This window comes from Sus scrofa, chromosome 3, assembly GCF_054392235.1.
Source record: "Sus scrofa isolate SSC_HxYL_T2T_F1_AM1 chromosome 3, Sscrofa_HxYL_maternal_Yorkshire_Landrace_v2.0, whole genome shotgun sequence".
NCBI classification, from domain to species: Eukaryota; Metazoa; Chordata; class Mammalia; order Artiodactyla; family Suidae; genus Sus; species Sus scrofa.
The window spans coordinates 38,639,594-38,659,430 of record NC_139385.1 but is presented as its reverse complement, the minus strand read 5'-3'; the positions used below and the strand labels follow the sequence as shown (position 1 = coordinate 38,659,430).

Genomic DNA, 19,837 nt, shown 5'->3' with positions numbered 1-19,837 from the left:
AAAAAAAAGAAATACTACTCCCAGCCAACCAAAAGGTTAAGGAAATTAGTCTGGTCGGGCTGAAAGGGAAGGAGACCTCAGCAAATCATTGCTTTCCCAAACCCCAAGCTGCCTTAGTCAAGGACGCAGGGGGGTCGGGGGGGGGGGGGGGGGCGGGGGAGTGGGTTCCTCCCGGGAAGCCTGCTATGGGAACGCCCAAGAGGCTGTTTATAGCACAGGTTGCCAGGCCCCGCCCCCAGATCCCATTGGCTGGGCCTGGGATGGGGCTCCCAATGGCAAGTTACCCAGCTGTGGGTGGGTGGGTGGGTGTGTGTGTGTGTGTGTGTGCTCCCATTGGCAAGTTACCCAGCTGTGGGTGTGTGTGTGTGTGTGTGTGTGTGTGTGTGTGTACGTGTTGAGATATTCCTATGTCAGAGGTCATACAAACATTAAGAGGCACTGATGTGGTCCAAGCCCTTTTCCTTGCTACAAAACCTTCCAGGGATTTCCCCAGGAAGTTTTGTCAAAAGACCATATGGCCAAGCCGTTAGCAGAGTCAGGATTTGAAGCTAGGTTCCATCCAGTGCCTGGGTGGGAGGTATGAGCCTCCGAAAATGCAGAAATGACAGGTCCTGGATAGTCAGAGGGAGACTTGACGATATAGCCAAGTCTGTCTGATGGTCGGGACCGGCACTTGGTAGCTTGTGAGGGATGGAAGTGGAGAATTAAGACAGGGATCAATCTTGGGCAATTGGGGAGATGGTCCGAGAGGGAGGGTGAAGCTTAGGGACTTGGCTATCAGATGTGACATCAGTCAAGTGACTGGGTAAGTTAATTCCTCTCCCGAGGCACAGCTATAAGATGGATAGGACACGAGCGCTTTCCTGATGCTTCCCTGACCTGCACAGCAGCCCCTGGGAAAAGCCACCAAAGAATACACACGTGCCAGGTAGCCCTTTCAGATTCTAAAAGGATTGTATAGACAAATCTGAGAGGTCAAGGGAGGCACAAGGGAGATTCCCGAAGGCTTGGACACACACATGATCTGTGGCCCGAAGACAGTTCTCAGAGAGGCTGCAACAGTCACTGGTTCTCATAGGGAAGAAATTGGAGCTTTTCTGTTTCTCTTTTAATTTCCTTTTTTGTGTGTGGGCATTATTAGTGGCACTCTAAAACGAATGTTTCTTTTTAACAAAGTGGGAGAGCAGCTGACATTATTTTGATAACATGGTTTTCTTTTCAGTGGCAAGTGATATTGTTTTTTTTTTTTTTTTTTTTTTTTTTGGTCTTTTTTGTTGTTGTTGCTATTTCTTGGGCCGCTCCCTCGGCATATGGAGGTTCCCAGGCTAGGGGTCTTCGGAGCTGTAGCCACCGGCCCATGCCAGAGCCACAGCAACGCGGGATCCCAGCCGCGTCTGCAACCTACACCACAGCTCACGGCAACGCCGGATCGTTAACCCACTGAGCAAGGGCAGGGACCGAACCCGCAACCTCATGGTTCCTAGTCGGATTCGTTAACCACTGCGCCACGATAGGAACTCTCTGTTTTTATGAATTTAACAACTTCAGGTGCCACAAAGACGTGGAATTATACAGTAGTTGTTCTTTTGTATCTGGCTTCTTTCACTTACCATAACATCTTCAAGGTTCAATCATGTTTTAGCATGTCAGAACTTCCCTCCTTTGCATGGCTGAATAATATTCCAAGGGGTGGATGGATCACATTCTGTTTATTCACTCATCCGGAGATGGGCCCTTGGGTTGCTTCCTTTTTTTTTTTTTTTTTTTTGTCTTTTGCGAATGGCGCCGATATGAACATCTGTGTACATGTATCTATTTGCATGCCCTGCTTTCTAGAACATTTTCTTGTACAACAAATACATTTGTTTTTTCAAGTTAATTTAAGGAAAATACTTAGGTAAATGATATATCAGGTGGTAGGCAGATATGACTTAAAAAGAACTGTATAGAAGGCAGGTGAGTGCCTGGAGTTTGGGATACTCTGGCTTGGGGAAACATCTGGTAGCTCTTGGAACAATCTAGGCTGGAGGCTGGGGGCTGCTAAGTCAAGGGGATGGCTGCTGAGGGACTTGTGGAAGGAAATACAGCAATTGGGGGTGTGTCCAATCTGATTCCAGGGTTTCCAGCTGGGAAGTAGAAAGGTGGCAGAGATGCAGGGTCTGGAAGTTTCCCTGAGAGGAAGGAAAAGTGCTGCAAACTGAGAGATGGTGTCTTCTAGGCAAGTGGAAATGCCAGCAGCCTTGAAAATAAAACCTTATATCTCAGAATCAGCTGCAAGGCAAGGGTGTGATTTGGGGGTGAGGGGGCCCCGGGGCAATGCTCATTTAAAAATACAGACATCTTGGAGTTCTACCTGTGGTACAAAGGGGTCGGTGGCATCTTAGGAGTGCTGGGATGCAGGTTCGATCCCTGGCCCAGCACAGTGGGTTAAGGACCTGTTGCCACAATAGTGACTTGGGTCTCAACTGCAGCTGGAATCTCATCCCTGACCTGGAAACTCATTATGCTTTGCGGTGGCCCAAAAAAAAAAAAAAAAAAAAAAAAGACAGCTATCTCAGGAGTTTGCTGCTAGCTCAGTGGGTTATGGTTCCGGTGTTGTCACTGCTGTGGCTCTGGTTGCTGCCGTGGCGTGGGTTCAACCCCTGGCCTGGGAACTTCCCCATGCAGTGGGCGTGGTAAATAAATAAGTAAAAAGATAAAATTAAGACACCGATGTCTAGACCTCACCCCGGACTGAGCCAGAACCTCTGGAAGTGAAGTCTGGGCTGCTGTGTGTTTAGCTTCCGCTTCAGTAGATTCTGACTCACAGCCAAGCTGGGGCTGGCTCCTGATTTATCTCGGAGTCCCCAGCACCCAGCAAGGGGCCGGGCGTTGGCTTAGGTGCCATCTAATTAGGTCAAGAGGTGGGTTAGGACTGGAGTTGGGAGCCTGGCTTTGCTAACTGCAGCCACAGGCACCTTACTCTCCCCAAGGCTCCAGCCCCAGCACCTGGCTCCAGTTTTCTTCCAGCAGAGGGAGGACAGAGAGGCTTGTGTTTGGACAAGCCTGAGGCCCCTCCTCCCCTGGCTGCAGCTTTTACAGCCGCCGCCTCCTTCTCCTCCCAGGACCATTAGGTGCCAATCAATAACTGTGCCATCTCTGGGCACACGCACCCACTGAGCGGGTCTCGTTTGAGTTACAGGATTTTCCAAATGGTGAGACGGATGTCCTTTATGAGGGTCCAGAGAAGATAGGCGGCTTGCCTGAGGTCTCGGCAGTTGTCTCTGGGGGGGTCTTTTGTGGGGTTCTGTACGGTTTCCAGGTCCTATGTGGGGAAACACAGAACCAAGTAGGCTTCCCCAGGAGGTAGATGCAGAGGTGGGGTTTACTGGGGAGAGACCTGGGGGTGGGGAGCAGGTACCTGAGGGAAAGGGCAGAATCGGGGTGGGGCAAAGCGAGGACGGAGGCTGCAAACAGTCACAGCAGAGGTCTTGGCCAGTCCCCCGGGGAGGGCTGAAGCTGGGACAGCCGGAGGTATCCCAGATGGAGGCTCCCAAGCCAGACCTGTGCACCTCCACGGGCACCAGTCACCACGTTTGGGTTCCCCTGGAGGAGGGTGTGACCTTGGGCTATTTCCAGGGATGTTGAGTTGTGACCTGCGAGCCAGGTGCCCTCTAGCAGCTGGTCCTAAAGGGACTGATCTGAGCAGCACATCGCAGAGTCCATTATGCAAGGTGAAATTGTGCAATCAACAGACACAGAGTGTCTGGAGGCCAAAGTCTAAACGGTCATCGAGAGCTGCCGTTGTTGTTTTTAGCGTATCTGTACAGCCCCTTTTGGGGAAGGGAGGGTCCCTCCCCCTCCCCCTCCCCCCTTGCCCCCACCTCCGTTAATCGAAGAGCCTCATCATCACCTGTTCTGGGATTCCGGCTCTATGGGCAGTTTCACTCAAAAGCCACTGTTATAGCGTGACATTCTTCTTTTTGTCCTTTTTAGGGCTGCACGCACAGCATGTGGAAGTTCCCAGGCTACGGGTCAAGTCGGAGCTACAGCTGCCGGCCTGCACCGCAGCCATAGCAACACGGGATCTGAGCTGCGTCTGTGACCTACACCATGGCTCATGGCAAGGCCGGATCCTTAACCCACTGAGCGAGGCCAGGGATGGAACCTGTATCCTCATGGATACTAGTCAGGTTCTTAACCTACTGAGCTACGATGGGAACTCCTGGTGACATTCTTATTTAACGAAGGAGGCCACTGGGGACCAGAGAGGGAAAGGGGCTTGCCCAAGGTCACCTAGCCTGTCAGATGCAAAGCAGAGCCCAGATCTCAGGTCTTGTGACTGCCTGTGTAGATCCTATCTCACATCTGTTGTAAACTCAGTGGTCTTCGTGGCTGTGCCGATTCACTTCCTCTGCTCTCGCTCCTGCTGCTGAGTAACCCTGAAGCCAGGGGGTAGAGGCAGTCTTCCTTCCATTTCCAGCTTTCCTGTACTCAGGACCCTCTGTCCTGGCACAGGCTGGTCCTGATGGAAATGCCAGGATCCTTGAGGAGGGTGAGGGAACAGCAGGCTGGGTCCAGTGGGGAGTAGCTCTTTGTTCCCAGACAGCTTGTTTGCCAACCCCTTTTCGATCTGAGCCAGGACCAGAGCCCAGACACCACAACTCCCATGCTTCCTGCTCTTTCCCTGGTGGGCATGCCAAGCTCTTCTGTTGGAAGACACCCTCTCGTGTATCCTAAACCACCACAGGGCAGGGCAGAATTCAGTCCAGCCTCTCCCTGCCCGAACTGCCCGTCCATCTCAAGCCATCATCTTTCCAGCAGGTCAGAGAGAGAAGTGACCTTAGAAGGCCTCCAAGCCAATGGTTGCAAACTCAAATGCCTTCGGGGCCATTATTGTGCCAAATGGGACCAGGCAGAATGCAAGAGGGAGCAGTGGGGACTTTGGCAACTATCAATTGTATAGTCTATACAGAGACCTCGAGATGGTAATTAAGACACACTCAAATTGTCTTAGGAAACAAACACCCCGGCCTCTGGGTCTGATACACCCCTGGTTAGGAATCCATCCTCCAAGCCAGGAGCCTCTTGGTGTGGAGGAGGAGCCTACAGTCAGGGTCCCGTACCATAGCCAACCATTATTTCCAGACCTCTCCTGCTGGCCCCTTTCACACTCACACTCACACACACACCCCTTCCATTCTCCCTGCCTGGAGAAGTGACCAGAACCTCCAGCTGCCTCCCAGCCCCACTGCCCTCGGCACTGCCACCTACCTTAGTTCTCCCTCTGTCTCCTGTGACCTCCCCAAGCCTTCCACGAAGTGAAAGTCTTGAGACCAGCAGTTTCCAGAAGTCCTCTCTGTCTCATTGTCCTGGGTCGCCCAAGCTGGGCCAGCAAACGGGGCTGGAGTGTAGAGGCTGCTTCTGCAGATGGTACCTGCCCTCCCCTGCTCACCTCCAAGTCCTGCACATTCTCCTCTTCCAGGATGGGGGCTCTGGGGCCCAGGTCAGCCCATCCCTGGACGGCCTATAGGAGAGCAAGAATGCAGGTTTATTCCTTTTTGAGCATCTACGAGTGTCGGGCCTTGTGCAGGCCACAGAAACACCCCATCCCACAAAGATCCTATCGTTTTTGGTACTGATTTGTTTCTTCAGGAGTCTTTCCGTCCTGAGCTTGTTGCCGATCTCACTTTGCAGCACGTTAAGATCCTTAGTCCCCAGAAGGCATCTCTCTTAATGAAGTTCCCCTTTTCCCTTCTCGGCACCTGTTCTCACGCATTCAAAGTGTATCCTTTTGTTTGCCTGTGTTCTTATAAAATATGTATTGCTTTTTTGTGTGTATGGATATCACTCGGCACTTCGAGATTTGGGCTATCAGAGCTCATTCTGCTCCTTGTTCCCTCTGTTCTTAAGATCTGCCTCTGTATGCCTTGGTCTATTGCTTCGAATCACTGCATTAACCTCCATGGATGGCAGCAACTACTTTTTCTGTCCCTCCCCCAGCAATGGACACTCAGGTGGCCTCCCACCCCCGGTCCCCACAAATAGCACAGGGATGAGCATATCCTCAGATGGGTGTCCTTGGCGCAGCTGTGGGAACATTTCTTTGGGATGTATAGACTCAAGAATTGAATCGGTGGGTGAGAGATCCCTGCACACTTAGATACCCTAAGTGGTGCCAGGTTATTCTGCCAGTGGGCACACACATCCACACTCCCCAGCCCCTTGGCACTGCCAATATTTCTAATTTTGAGCAGTTATATGGTGGCAGGTGACACCTTGCTGCTTCCCTCTTGGAGACCACGTCTTAGTAGCACTTCCTGGATATGTCACTTTGGGCATATCACAGCAACCTAATGAGGTGGACGCTATGCCAGCTAAGTATAAACAACTCAGAGAGGCTGAGTAACTTATGGGAGGTCACGCAGTAAGTGTGGGACTGGAATTTGAACCCAGAGCCCACGCTCTTCAACTCTGTACCATGATCATCCTATTTCGTCCCTTCTAAAATATCACCCAAGTCTACGCTGCAAGCTTCTTGGCAGGTGCTGTGTTTTATGGATAACTGTTCTTTTATTTATGGATCATTTTTTTTAGGGCTGCAGGTGCGGCATATGGAAGTTCCCAGGCTAGGGGTCGAATTGGAGCTGTAGCTGCTGGCCTATACCACAGCCACAGCAACATGGGATCTGAGCCACGTCTGTGACCTACACCACAGCTCATGGTCAGATCCTTAGCCCAGGGAACGGGGTCAGGAATCGAACCGGTATCCTCATGGATGCCAGTCAGGTTTTTTACCGCTGAGCTGTTTAAACCTTTCTAGGACCCCCAGAGAACTGAGCCCATGACTTGCCTGTAGGAGATGCTCAGTACATCACTGTTTCATAGCTCTGGACAGCAAAAGGCACAAGGGGTCTTGCAGAGTTTATCTGGAGGCCTACAGATACAAGGGGGAAAGAGGAACTCAGTTTGATCTATTAGCTCCACAGAGATGCAGACGGGGTGGGGAGGGGAGGGGATCCTGGTAAGTAAATGGCCTGGACTTCCGGCTTCCTGCCACAATGTGGCCTCCGGACGCAGCTTGTCATGAAGTTGAAGAGCAGAGTGGCAATAGGGGGCCTTGGGGGGAAAGGAGGGAGGGAGGGCTGACAAGCCATGCAGACCCTAGAACCCCCAAATGCCTCCTCTGAGAGGGCTCCCACAGCCGGCTGGTGAAACTCGGTCTCAGAAGGATAGAGAAATGCACTCAAGATCAAAGGCAGAGCTGGCACTCAAACCCGTGTCTCCAGACACACAGTTCAGAGGTGTCCCATCCCTTCCCCGGCAGGAGGAGACCACAGTCCACAAGAAGGGACGTTCTTCCTCCTCAGGCTCGTTCAGCACAGTGCAGAGCAGGGCTGAAGGCTTCGGGGTAGCAAGAGACACCCCCTTCAAAGCTTCCTCATACCTTCAAGGATATACTCACCCCTTTTCTGGGAAGAAAGCAGGTGATAAGCTGAGCCTGACCTCTTGGTCATCATCTGTACAATGGGTACAATTGCACGAATGACCCTGAGCTGCTGTGACAACATCCAGCACAGCCCCAGACACAAAAGACTCTCCCCAGCTGAGACCGAGTGTTCTGTTGGAGCACAGAATAGCCGCAGAAACTGAATGTCAGGGTCTGAGCTACGACATTCTGGTAACGCTTGTTTCTCTCAGGGGAGAGAGAAGTGAACTTTTATTTCGAAAACCATATTGGTGCACCTGTTCTTTCAAAACTTGCTGTGTTATGTGAAGTGAGGATGGAAACCAACCCCCAAAGGGACTTTTGGTGGCAAAAGGGTTAGGAACTTTCTCTCAAGTTGGATGTGGAAGGTGACGGCCCAGGGGGAAGGGCTGGTCCAAAGAGGACCTTCGAAAAATACTGTGTATTTACCAAAAAGATGCAGCCCACTCCTGTGCTGGACCCTAGACAGCTCTTCAAAAGGAGAAATCATCTTGCCACCCACGTTTCCTCACCTCGGGTGAAGGCACCTCCCCAGCATGGCTGGGGACCAAGAGCCTAGAAAAAGCTTAGACCAGGTGCCAGGCAGCTGGTTCAGACCCCAGCTCACTGCTCTTCTCTCTCAGCCTGTTTCTTCATCTGAGAAATAGGCATACAGATAGTTAGTTAGTTCAGCTTATGGGGGGTAAGGTCTATAAATCTTGTTGCTGTGGTGCCTGGCACTGCACCCAGAGGGTACCTACAATTTCTAGCTATGCATCATCCCTACTCTTTTTTTCTTTTTAGGACCACACCTGTGACATATGGAAGTTCCCAGACTAGGGGTCCAGTTGGAGCTGCAGCTGCAGGCCTACACCACAGCTCACGGTGACGCCGGATCCTTAACCCACTGAGCAAGGCCAGGGATTGAACCGGCGTCCTCATGGATACTAGTTGGGTTTGCTTCTGCTGAGCCACAACAGGAACTCCCTGCATCACTCCTACTGTTGGTGAGATCCTGCCACATGCTAGAGCCTGGGGGCAGGTGAGTGAGATGGAAGTATTCCTGCCTTCATGGGGCTCCCCGCCTATAGGGTCTGCCCTGTGCTGGGGCAGCTGAAGGGGACTCTCTCCCCTGCAGGGAGGTGCTCAAAGCCCTGTGCCCCTCGTCCTCTCTGGAAGTGCAGGTGGAGGAAAGAGCCCAATCAGGAGCCTATGAAGCACTTCCCAAGCATCCAGAGACACAGGAAGCATGGTTGTGAACACTGGGTTGCGAGAACACTTGCATCCCAGGCCAAGATGCAAGTGGATCTCGGCATGCCTGGGAGGAGCTGTAGCACTGTGGGAAGCTCTAGATTGACAGCCCAGGCTCTCGGGCTCCTGGCATAATGGGCTTCCTTGACCATGGGCCTCCTATGTGCCTGGCGCATCATGTAGAGCCTTTCTTGGTCTTTCGCTGGCCCCTCAAGGTAAGCATCATTGTTCCAGTCTGGTGGTGGAAAATCTGATACTCAGAGATGTTAAGTCACCTGCCTGAGGTCTCCCAGCCAGGATTCAGACTCCGGCTCTCCAACCAGGTGACCGTGGACAGGCCACTTCAGTGAGGTGTTTGAGAATCCTCCTCAGTCAAATGGGCATGATACTCCACCGGCCTTCTCCCAAACACTCTTTGTGACTCAGACTGGGAGCTGGAGGCAGAAGTCTCTTGCGAACCACGAATCCCTGGCTACTCAAGAGGAAGTGTGTAAGGTGCAGGCTTTGTCTTGGAGATGCAGGGCATGTGTTGGGGTGTCTGGGAGCAGACTGGCTGGGTTGCACTGCTGGCTGTGGGGCTTTTTCCATGGGGTCTCCTTACGCAAAAGAACAGCTTCACAATGTGGTGACTCAGGAATGGAACAGAAAGGGTCCCTTTATCAACCTCACAGAGGTAAAAGGTGAATTAATAATAATCATGGCCATCACCTATATTGTGCTCATCATGCGTGGCTTGGATGCTGCTCGGCTTCTGTCCAAGCCCTTACCAAGCACCAGTCACCTTCCTGAGAGCTCTACATGAATGAACTAGTCCTCGTGAGCTACCAAGTATTATTATTCCACTTTACAGATGAGGAAACCGAGGCTCCTAGAAGTTTAAGAAATGAACTCCCCAGGGGGCAGAGGGTTGGCAGATAGGCGTGGTTTCAGAGTCAGGCAATTTGACTCCAAAGCTCCAAGGAGCTGCCTTCTTTCTCTACAGTCAGTAGAGTTTTGCCGGTGTTTGACTGCATGTGGTGATAATGTCCAGTGTGTGAAGCTGAGCTCGTCAATAAGCCAGGCTTCTCCCCACTTCACCTCCCTCCATTGCCCATCTGTGATGGGACCTGGTCCCTACTCCTGAACCTAGATCCATGGGGGCGCTTATTTGACTGGAAGCATCATGATTGACAGGAAAGAGCGTGGCCTGGAAGTCTCGTGCTGGGGGATCACGTGAAGGCCCGGCCCCTGGCAAACTCTGGGACCTGTGCAAGCACATCCCCTCTCAGAGTCTCGTCTTCTCCTCTAGAATAAAGGAGATTGAGCTTAAGGGTCCCTAAAGATCTTGTGAGAAAACTGAGAATTTCAGAAACTTGACCAAAGTCGCACATCTCTTTTATGGAATTGCTGGCATCGGTCCGCCACTATTCTTGCCAGACCTCACCTCCTGGCAAATGAGGCAGGCTGCTGTGATGAAGGCTCTCAATAAAGGCCACGGGTTGAAAATGGGAGGCTGGCAGCAGGCAAGATTTGGGGCAGGGAGGTCTTCTCTCCCTACCCTGGAGAGAAGAGTAGATGGCTTGGTTGGCTCATAGGAGAGCAGGTTAGGAGAAGTGGAGCCCCTCTCCCCACCTCCCAGTCTTGGCCCCACTCCAAGAAAAGGGTGGTGGCCCCATCTTTCAGTTCTGCTTCCTCCAGTCACGGGTGGCTGGGCCTTTAACGCAAGTCTGCTATGTTTGGGTTCCTGCAGCTCCCACCCAACCCATCATAAATAGTCATCCCTGGCCAGGGCCTCACATTGGACTGGAAAATTCATTCTCTGTGACGTCCAGGTCTGTGCTGAGACCCTCCGTAGCGAGTGAGTGTTGCTGAGTAATGTGCGTGTGTTTTCTCAACTCCATTTCTTTCTGGCCCAGGATGGGCACTCAGATGGCTATCTTGGGAGCTCCCATTGTGGCTCAGTGGGTTAAGAACCTGACATGGTGTTCATGAAGATGTGGGTTCGATTCCTGGTCTTACTCAGTGGGTTAAGGAATTGGCATTGCCAAAAGCTGCTGTGTACGTTGCAGATGTGACTCTGATCTGGTGTGGCTGTGGCTGGGGCATAGGCTGGTAGCTGCAGCTCTGATTCAGCCCCTAGCCTGGGAACTTGCATATGCCATGGTACAGACATAAAAAGAAAAAAAAGAAGAAGGAGAAGAAGAAGGCAGCTATTTTGGATCTTCTAAACTTCAGGGCCATCTCTCTTCTCACCTCCTACAAGAAGCTTCCTTTGATCCTTTCAGCACCTGTCTGTGCCCCATGTATACCAGGTTGAATGCCCCTCCCCACCAAGATATGTCCACATCACACCCCTGGAAGCTCGAATGCTACTTTATTTGGAAAAAAGTCTTCACAGATGTTATTAGGTTAAAGGATCTTGAAGTAGTATCATCCTGGATTTTTCCGTGAATAATAGAGTAATAACAGAAGGGGAATGATTCTCCCCTAGAGCCTCCAGAGTGACTGTGGCCCTGCCAACACCTTGACTTCACACTTCTGGCCTCTAGAACTGTGAGGGAATAAGACTCAGCTGTCTTAAGCTACTAGGCTTGTGGTACTTGGCCGCAGTAGCAGTAGGAAATGAACAGACCATGGGATCAGAGACTACCAGAACTACGGAGCAGGCCAGGGCCATGGCAGCCACACAGATGAAGCTTCACCCTGGCTCTAAGCAGCAAGAGCTACCCAGCAGGAGGTTGCTTAGCCGCTCTGAGCCTCAGGTCACTTGTCTGCAAAATGGAAACAACAATGCCGACCTTCCAGGACCAGAGTTTGGTTTGCTTTTGTTTTAACAGCTTGGGATATAATTCAAATTATCAGACAATTCACCCATTTAAAGCGTACAATTCAATGGTCTTTTTAGTCTATTCCCACGCCTGTGCAATCATCCTCACAGTCCACTTCAGATGTCTCGTCATTCCCCCCGAAAGAAGCCACATACCCATTAGGACTTGTTCCCTGCTTCTCACCTCTCCCCTGACTGTAGCAAACCACTAATTTACTTTCTATCCCCAAAGATTTGTCTGTTCTGCATATTTCGGATAAATAATGTGGCCTTTGTGCTCGGCTTCTTTCACTTAGGGTGTTTTCAAGTTTCATCCGTGTTGAAGCGCGTAGCAGTACTTTATTGATGTCTTTTTTTTTTTGCCTTTTCTAGGGCTGCTTCCGCAGCATATGGAGGTTCCCAGGCTAGGGGTCAAATCGGAGCTGTAGCTGCCGGCCTACGCCAGAGCCACAGCAACATGGGATCTGAGCCGTGTCTGTGGCCCACATGACAGCTCACAGCAACGCCGGATCCTTAACCCACTGAGCAAGGCCAGGGACGGAACCGGCAACCTCATGGTTCCTAGTCGGATTCGTTAACCACTGCGCCACGACGGGAACTCCACTTTATTGATGTCTTGAGCACCATTCCCTTGTATGGCTGGATTGACCACATTTTGTTTATCTATTCATCCACTGATAGCCATCTGACAGATGCATTTCTTTCTTTCTTTCTTGTGCAGCAATGCTGGATCCTTTCACCGGCTGTGTTGGGGCGGGGGCGGGGGGGTGGGGTCCGAACCCTTGCCTCTGAAGCAACTGAAGCTGCTGCAGTCAGATTCTTAACTCACAGTGTCACAACGAGAACTCCAATAGCCATTTGAGTTGTTTCCCTATTTCGGCTATTATGAAGGATGCTTCTATGTACATTCATATACCTGCTTTTGCATGGACATGTCCAGGGTTCTTTTGAAGATTAAGTGAAGTAGAACCTAAGGCATCTGATATGTTCTCCAAAATCAACAATGAGATACCTTAGAGAAAATCTGTCCAACTCCTTCCATGTACAGATGAGGAAAATGAAGCATGGAGAGAAGCACAGACTTGCTCAAGGACATCCAGGGCAGGAAAGCCTAACACTTAAATGCAGGTCCCTAAGTCAGATTGCTCAGAACCAAATCCTGGTTCCGCTTGGAACCGGGTTACCTTATGGAAGTCACTTAACCCCTCTGAGCCTCTGTTCACTCAGGCGTAAAATGAAGTTAGTAATAATACCTACCTCATACGGTTGCAGATGTGTCTGGTGCATAGTAGGTGCTCTATACGTCTTAGCTGTTATCATTCATGCGGCACCAGTGGCAGGCGCAGGTCTCCTGGCTCCCAGGTGTGAGATGTCTTGAATCTACACTTCTCTACTTCCCTCTTCTTTATCACAGGCATCTCTCCAGTGTGATGGTAATTTTTTTGGAGGGAGGGCATAGGGCTTCCCCTCCCCCACTGGCCGGAGCAGTCAGCATGCTGAGCGAGAACCTTCGCTCAGTTTCTCTGGATCCGGCCAAGCCTGGTCTTCATCAAGCAACCCAGCTGGGATCGGGGGTATGTGTAAATTGTCTGTATCTTCCCACCATCCCCTGACCGAACCGAATGTCGTTCTTCCAGGCAGTGGACAGTGCGCCACCATGGAGTTGGGGCCTCTGGAGGGTGGGTACTTGGAGCTTCTCAACAGCAGTGCCGACCCTCTGCAGCTCTACCACCTCTATGACCGGATGGACCTGGCTGGAGAAGAAGAGATCGAGCTCTGCTCAGGTGGGCCCTCCTCCCTCTGGCCCTTTTCAAGTCCTTCCCCAGCCCTCTGCCTGCCATGGAGCGCTGCTCAGCACCACGGACAGCTCCAGAGCCCGCCCCCCGGGGGCGGGCTCCTCGTGGGGACATCTCCCAGCCTGCCCGGCTACCCCCTCCTTCCCCACCAGCCCTCTTTCCTGGCTCTTTCCTGCTTCATCCAAGTGGCTTTTCCTCCCAGAACCTGACACGGACACCATCAACTGCGAACAGTTCAGCAGGCTGTTGTGCGACATGGAAGCAGATGAAGAAACCAGGGAAACTTACGCCAGTATCGGTGAGGAAGCATTCTGAGCCAGAAAAAGGACAAGCGAGGGGAAGAGGCTTTTTTTCTCTTTGGTTAATCTCACCCACTCACCAGGAGCCAGCAGGCCCTACCTCAGAAATCTGGGCCAGGGGGATGGGGAGTGAGGGCTGGAAGGACGGAGAATCAGGGAAGAAGAGAGATGGAGAAGGGGAGGGAAATAGACCCCTTCACCAATGAACACCAGGCAATTAAGTCGAACTTTTACAGAGCTCCCATTGTGGCTCAGTGGTAACAACCCTGACGAGTAACCACGAGGGTGTGGGTTCGATCCCTGGCATCGCTCAGTGGGGTTAAGGATCTGCTATTGCCCTGAACTGTGGTGTAGGTCGCAGGTGTGGCCTGGATCCTACATTGCCGTGGCTGTGGTATAGACCAGCAGCTGTAGCTCTGATTTGACCCCTGGCCCGGGGACTTCCACACATTTTACATGGGGCCCTTTAAAAAAGACAAATCTCACTTTTACATCCTCTGCCTCTATTTCTACATCTTTTTCTATTAGTTGCTCTTCTTTCCTTCCTTCCCACAAAGCCTATGTCATACACCCCTCCCTCTCTCCCAAGCTCCCAAGCTAAACTACTCTAGTATTTGTAGTAACTACCATTTGGGGAGCATTTGCAGCCTGCTAATCGCTGTGCGTGTCTTATCACATTGAATCCTTACAAAGACAAAGGAAGTAGATATTCTTAGTATTTTCACTTTACAGATGAGGCAACTGAGGTTTAGCGAGATAAAGCAATTTACCCATGTCTGCGTTAGAGACAGTAATGGGCATGTCTGAAATTCTAACTGAGGTCTTATTTTTAACCACAAAAACCAAAGTACCTAGGGTGGGGAGGTTTGCTAAGGCTTAATCTAAGAGGCTGGTTTGCAGCTTTATTGTTTTTTTTTTTTCTTTTTAGGGCCACACCTGCAGCATATGGACGTTCCCAGGCTAGGGGTCAAATCAGAGCTGCAGCAGCCAGCCTGCACCACAGCTCATGGCAACACCAGATCCTTAACCCACAGGGCGAGCCCAGGGATCGAAGTCGCATCCTCATGGATACTAGTCGGGTTTACTGCTGCCGAGCCACAGTGGGAATTCCTTGTTTGTAGCTTTAAAAAGAGCAACACGGATCCCACGTTGCTGTGGCTGTGGCATAGGCTGGCAGCTGCAGCTCTGATTTGACCGCTAGCCTAGGAACCCCCATATGATACAGGTGTGGCCCTAAAAAGACAAAAAAAATTAAGAGCTGCATTATAAACTACAACAGAAAAAAATGTTAAAGACTACATATGTACAACTGAATCATTCTGCTCTACACTTGAAACTAAAACAATATTGTAAATCAACTATACTTCAATTTTTAAAAAGAGCCTCAGCTTTCAGTCAAGGGTAGAACTCTTTGGGGAGAAAAGTTTCTGTTCTGTTGTGTTTTTTGCGGGGTAGGATGGGGTAAAGGCTCTCTCCTTACCAGGGACATCGCTCTCTTATACAGAGGCTTTGTTCAAATATAAAAAGATGCTCCTTCTTCTGGAGGATGGAGCCCCCATTAAGAAGTAACAGCTTGGGAGTTCCCGTCGTGGCGCAGTGGTTAACGAATCCGACTAGGAACCATGAGGTTGCGGGTTCCGTCCCTGCCCTTGCTCAGTGGGTTAACGATCCGGCGTTGCCGTGAGCTGTGGTGTAGGTTGCAGATGCGGCTCGGATCCCATGTTGCTGTGGCTCTGGCATAGGCCAGAGGCTACAGCTCCGATTTGACCCCTAGCCTGGGTACCTCCATATGCCACGGGAGCGGCCCAAGAAATAGCAAAAAGACAAAAAGACAAAAAAAAAAAAAAAAAAAAAAAAAAGTAACAGCTTGGCTATCAAAGTGCAGTCTGGATTTCTGCCCCTTTTGCCCTCTTGGCTAGGCCCCCTTGTACAGTGAACAACCTTCACAACTGTTCTTAGTGGCCCTTTTCCTGGCAACCCAGGAACGACATCCCTTAGGAGGTCTGGCATAAATGTGGCCAGTCTTTCTACAGCACAGAGGGCAGAAAATGGAGAGGAACAGTAACCGTACGTGTCTCAAAAATTGCAGAACTGAGAGCCTGCCTGTTTCCTTTCCTTTCTGGGAATTTACTTGCTGGAAGGAGAAATATTTGGGCCTGAGGGTATTCACAGTTCCTCACAACTGGAGGTAATAACGAAGGATTTGGGCTTTTTCCCAAGTCACTTAGGAGGGGGGACTTTTTCCCTTTAGAGGCATCTACACAGGAAGCGGGAGCATGTGGAGGAGGCAGCTTCGCCCAAGTCCGTTCCTCAAACCTGTGCTCCTAGAATCTCTGGCCAGGTAGTCATTTGAGCAACCTTGGCTTCTATAGAGATAAACTGGGAATAATAATCCCACCTGCCTCGTGGAATGACTGTTTCTGTGCATAAAGTGATTAGAACAGGATTTTGCAAAGAGTGAGCACTCAGTAAGTGTCAGGTTCCACCCCACCACGACCACCAACACCGTCATGTCATCATTATCATGTTTGTCATCGTCTTCATCACCATTATATCTTCCCTCCATTTCCTCAGCACAGAAGCCTTGTATGGCTCCCCACTGCCTATAAAATCAAGTCCAAACTTTCCCCGACATGAAACTTTAACTGCAGATACCAGTCTCTAAGAGTTTCCCAAACGGCTTTCCTCCCTCTGTCCCCACCACCCAGAAAGCCCTCCTCTTTCCTCCTCGCAGACTCTGCCCCATCTTTCTTTCTTTCTTTCTTTCTTTTTTTTTTTGTCTTTTTGCCTTTTCTAGGGCCGCTCCCACGGCATATGGAGGTTCCCAGGCTAGGGGTCTAATCAGAGCTGTAGCTGCCAGCCTACACCACAGCCACAGCAACACGGGATCTTTAACCCACTGAGCGAGGTCAGGGATCGAACCCGCAACCTCATGGTTCCTAGTCGGATTCATTAACCATTGCGCCTCAATGGGAACTCCTGCCCCATTTTTCAAAGTCTAGCTCCAGGACGTCCTTCTCTGGGACATCCTCCCTGATTGCCCCATCCCACTTTACACCCTCTCCTGTATCTCCTGCCATGATAACTGTCATCCTGTTGGCTCCAAGCCAGGTTCCACTTCATACAGTTTACAACTGCTTACTGAGTGTCAGCTGTGTACTGACTACTGTGTTGACTGCTGGAAAGGCAAAGCCTATACGCCTCACCATCCATCCCTGAATTGTAGGCATTACTTGTTCTCATCACATAGAGGAGGAAACGGGGACCTAACTGGCCTAAGTTTGTACGGCTAGTAGGGTGAGTGAGGGGTAGAGCTGAAATTTAAACTCAAACCCAAGACAGCTCTACTATACTACTGGCACTACTTTATAGTACTAGATACACATCATCCCTCTGATTAGGTTAAGAGCCCCTGAAGAGTCAGTGATCATTCATTCAGCAAACCTTTATGGACCCCCATTGTGGGCCAGGTCTGGACAGTCATGACTGCCCAATGCCCAGCCCAAGGCCAGGCACACAATAAGCGTGAGGTGAAAACTCACTGATTGACGGCACTTTTCCTTGTCTGGACAGCGGAACTGGACCAGTATGTTTTTCAAGACTCTCAGCTGGAGGGCCTGGGCAAAGACATTTTCAGTAAGTTGGGGGGTGGGGGGTTCTTGGTTCAGCCTGCATTTCCTTCCTTGTTCCTTAGGGGGCATGGAAATACCCAGAGGCCACCCTTCAATGAGAAGTCACGTTCCCTTCCCAGTGTAGGGACAATGAGGGCTCATCTCGGACATCCTCTGACTGTGTGTCTTGGTGTCTTTGGTTTTTTCTCTGAAGTTGAGCACATAGGATTGGAAGAAATGATCAGTGAGAGCGTGGAGGTGCTGGAGGACTCAGGGCGGAAAAGTCAGAAAAGATGTGAGTGAGCGTGTTTCCCCCCCCGCCCCCTGCCATCCAACCTCTCCTGGCTTCATTCCTGGCCCTGCCCTGGCTCTAAAACCTCCCAGTCGCATTCCTTGTTAAGCCTTGCCTGCTCTGACCTGGCTTTGGGTGTCCCCCCACCTCTCCTCTCACCACTGCTCCCTCGAGACCCAGAGAGGAAGCAAGTGGCCCAGCAGCAGATGGTCCCTCTCCTGGTGGGTCTCTGTTTTTGACTGTCATTTCCAAAAGACCTCTGGGCTCTGGCTTCTCTTTCATCCTTAGTTGTCACCCCTGTATTTAAGGGAGGTCTCTTCAAGGACAGTCTTTCCCCAGCAAGATCTGGGTTTGAATTCCAGATCTGCTATTTAAGGTCTGTGTGACCTTGGGCAAATAATTACACCTCTCTGAGCCTCCTAGTCAGTCTGCCTGCCTCCTCTGTCTGTCCTCACCTGGCAGCCAACATGGGCTTTTGAATGCAAATTCAATCATTTGGCTGGCCTGCAGACCCTCCAATGGCTCAAAATACATACCACAAGGATCTGTAGGATCTGGCCCTTCCCCCTCTCCAAATTCACGAATGTGAGTCACTATGCTCCATCCAGCCACACTGGCTTCTTTCCATTCCTGTAACTCTTGTACCCTTTCCAGCCTCAGGGCCTTTGCACTTGCTGTTGGCCCTGTCTGGAATGCCCTTCCCCCATTTCTTCCCATAGTGGCGCCTCCGAATCTTGTAGGTCTTGGCCAACATGTTGCCTCCTCCCGAAGGCCTTCTTCCATCAACTTTTCCACATAAATTAACCTTACTTACTTTCACCTTGTTTGTGTCTCTCCAGCATCACAGCCCTTGTCACAATCTGGACTTGTTTTAGGTATTGGCTTTTGCTTAGTTCCCCCACCATGGGGACAGGGACCTTGTCTTTCTTATGTAATCACTACCTTCCCCAGCACCTGGTACATGCCTGGCATGCGGGAGCATCTCCATAAATATCCACTGAATGGAAATTTCCAGGAGTTCCCATCGTGGTGCAGCAGAAAGGAATCTGACGAGTATCCATGAGGATTTGGGTTCAATCCCTGGCCTCGGTCAGTGGGTCCAGAAACCAGCACTGCCGTGAGCTGTGGTATAAGTCGAAGATGAGGCTCAGATCCCGTGCTGCTGAGGCCTTGGCGGAGGCCGGCAGCAGCCGATTTGACCCCTAGCCTGGGAATTTCCACATGCCTCAGGTGCAGCCCTAAAGAGCAAAAAAAAAAAAAAGAAAAAAAAATTTCCACAAAATGGGCATCACAGCTAATTGAATGCTTACTCTAGGCCAAACCATGTGTAAGCCCTGAACCTATTTAATTTGAACAGGTAAACAGATGCATGGCATAAAAATTCAAAAGCTGCGAAGAACAGTCAGTAAAAAAAAAAAAAAAGAAAAAAGAGCTCCTTCCCACTCGTTTCCCAGTCTTTCATTTTCCCTCTCTGAAGACAATCTATGCTGCCAGTTTCCTTTTTGTCTTATATTTTGCCTAAAAGCCAGCTCTTTAAAACAATGTTGCCCCACAAGTGGCATTTCACCCACCGTCTCGGGCACCTGGCTTTCTTCGTTTACCACGTCAGGGCGGCGATTTCCACACCACGATGGAAAACACGTGGTCCTCCCGCCCAGGAATTTCCCTTTCCTTTCCTTCTTTCTTTCCTTCCTTCCCCCTTTCTTCTTTCTTTTCATTTCATAAGCATTTTCCCCCAATATTTTACCATGTGGTGTAGGGTGCAGACTACAAAATTTCTGTCTTTTTTTGCGTGTCTTTTAGACCCCAGGCTAGGGGTCGAGTCCGAGTGTAGGTGCCGGCCTACACCACAGCCACAGCAATGCAGAGTCTGAGCCTCGTCTGCAACCTACACCACAGCTCACAGCAATGCCAGATCCTTAACCCGCTGAGCGAGGCCAGGGAGCGAACCTGCGTCCTCATGGATGCTAGTCGGGTTCGTTAACCCCTGAGCCACAACGGGAACTCCGAAAAATTTCAGCATATAGTAGAGGTGACAGAATTGTACTACAAGCAACCACATACCCACTGCTGACAACCTACCATCAGTGTTGGGCTATATTTGCCTTAACACATCTCTATCCATCTGTCCATCCCTCTATCATCCACCCATCCATCCATTTTCCAGGGGAACGTGTCAAAGGACGTTGCAGACGCCAGTACTGCCCACACATCCTTCCACATCCTTGTTATTTTTAGGGCTGCATGGTATTTCACTGGGGGATGAATCATCGTTTGTTTCATCAGCCCCTCGCTAAGGACACAGCTGGGTTTTCTCTGTTGATGTGTGCCGTGC

The 19,837-nt window shown here is 50.6% G+C and overlaps 1 protein-coding gene and 1 long non-coding RNA gene across 41 annotated transcripts in view; one reads left to right on the top strand and one right to left on the bottom strand.

Annotated features, from left to right (window-relative positions):
- LOC146404550 (uncharacterized) overlaps positions 1–13,258 on the bottom strand; it is a 68,482-nt gene extending 55,224 nt beyond the window's left edge. Inside the window, exons 1-4 of one of the 2 annotated variants that reach the window (XR_014840795.1) lie at positions 12,762–13,258; positions 6,833–6,916; positions 3,243–5,506; positions 1,862–2,647 (exon numbers count right to left, since the gene is read on the bottom strand). This is a non-coding gene — a long non-coding RNA (uncharacterized LOC146404550). Of the gene's footprint in view, positions 1–1,861; positions 2,648–3,242; positions 5,507–6,832; positions 6,917–12,761 lie in introns of those variants that run through there. The other variant, XR_014840796.1, reaches the window with a different exon arrangement.
- Positions 1–19,837, top strand: part of CIITA (class II major histocompatibility complex transactivator) — a 59,088-nt gene that overhangs the window by 12,902 nt on the left and 26,349 nt on the right. For 27 of the 39 annotated variants that reach the window (XR_014839495.1, XR_014839493.1, XR_014839494.1 and 24 more), the window contains 4 exon segments: positions 13,142–13,288; positions 13,503–13,598; positions 17,173–17,235; positions 17,425–17,505. Coding sequence is in view for 27 of the 39 variants with exons in the window: in NM_001435366.1 (NP_001422295.1) it covers positions 13,142–13,288; positions 13,503–13,598; positions 17,173–17,235; positions 17,425–17,505 (387 nt within the window). In the remaining 12 variants the exon portion in view is untranslated. 39 annotated transcript variants of the gene reach the window in all.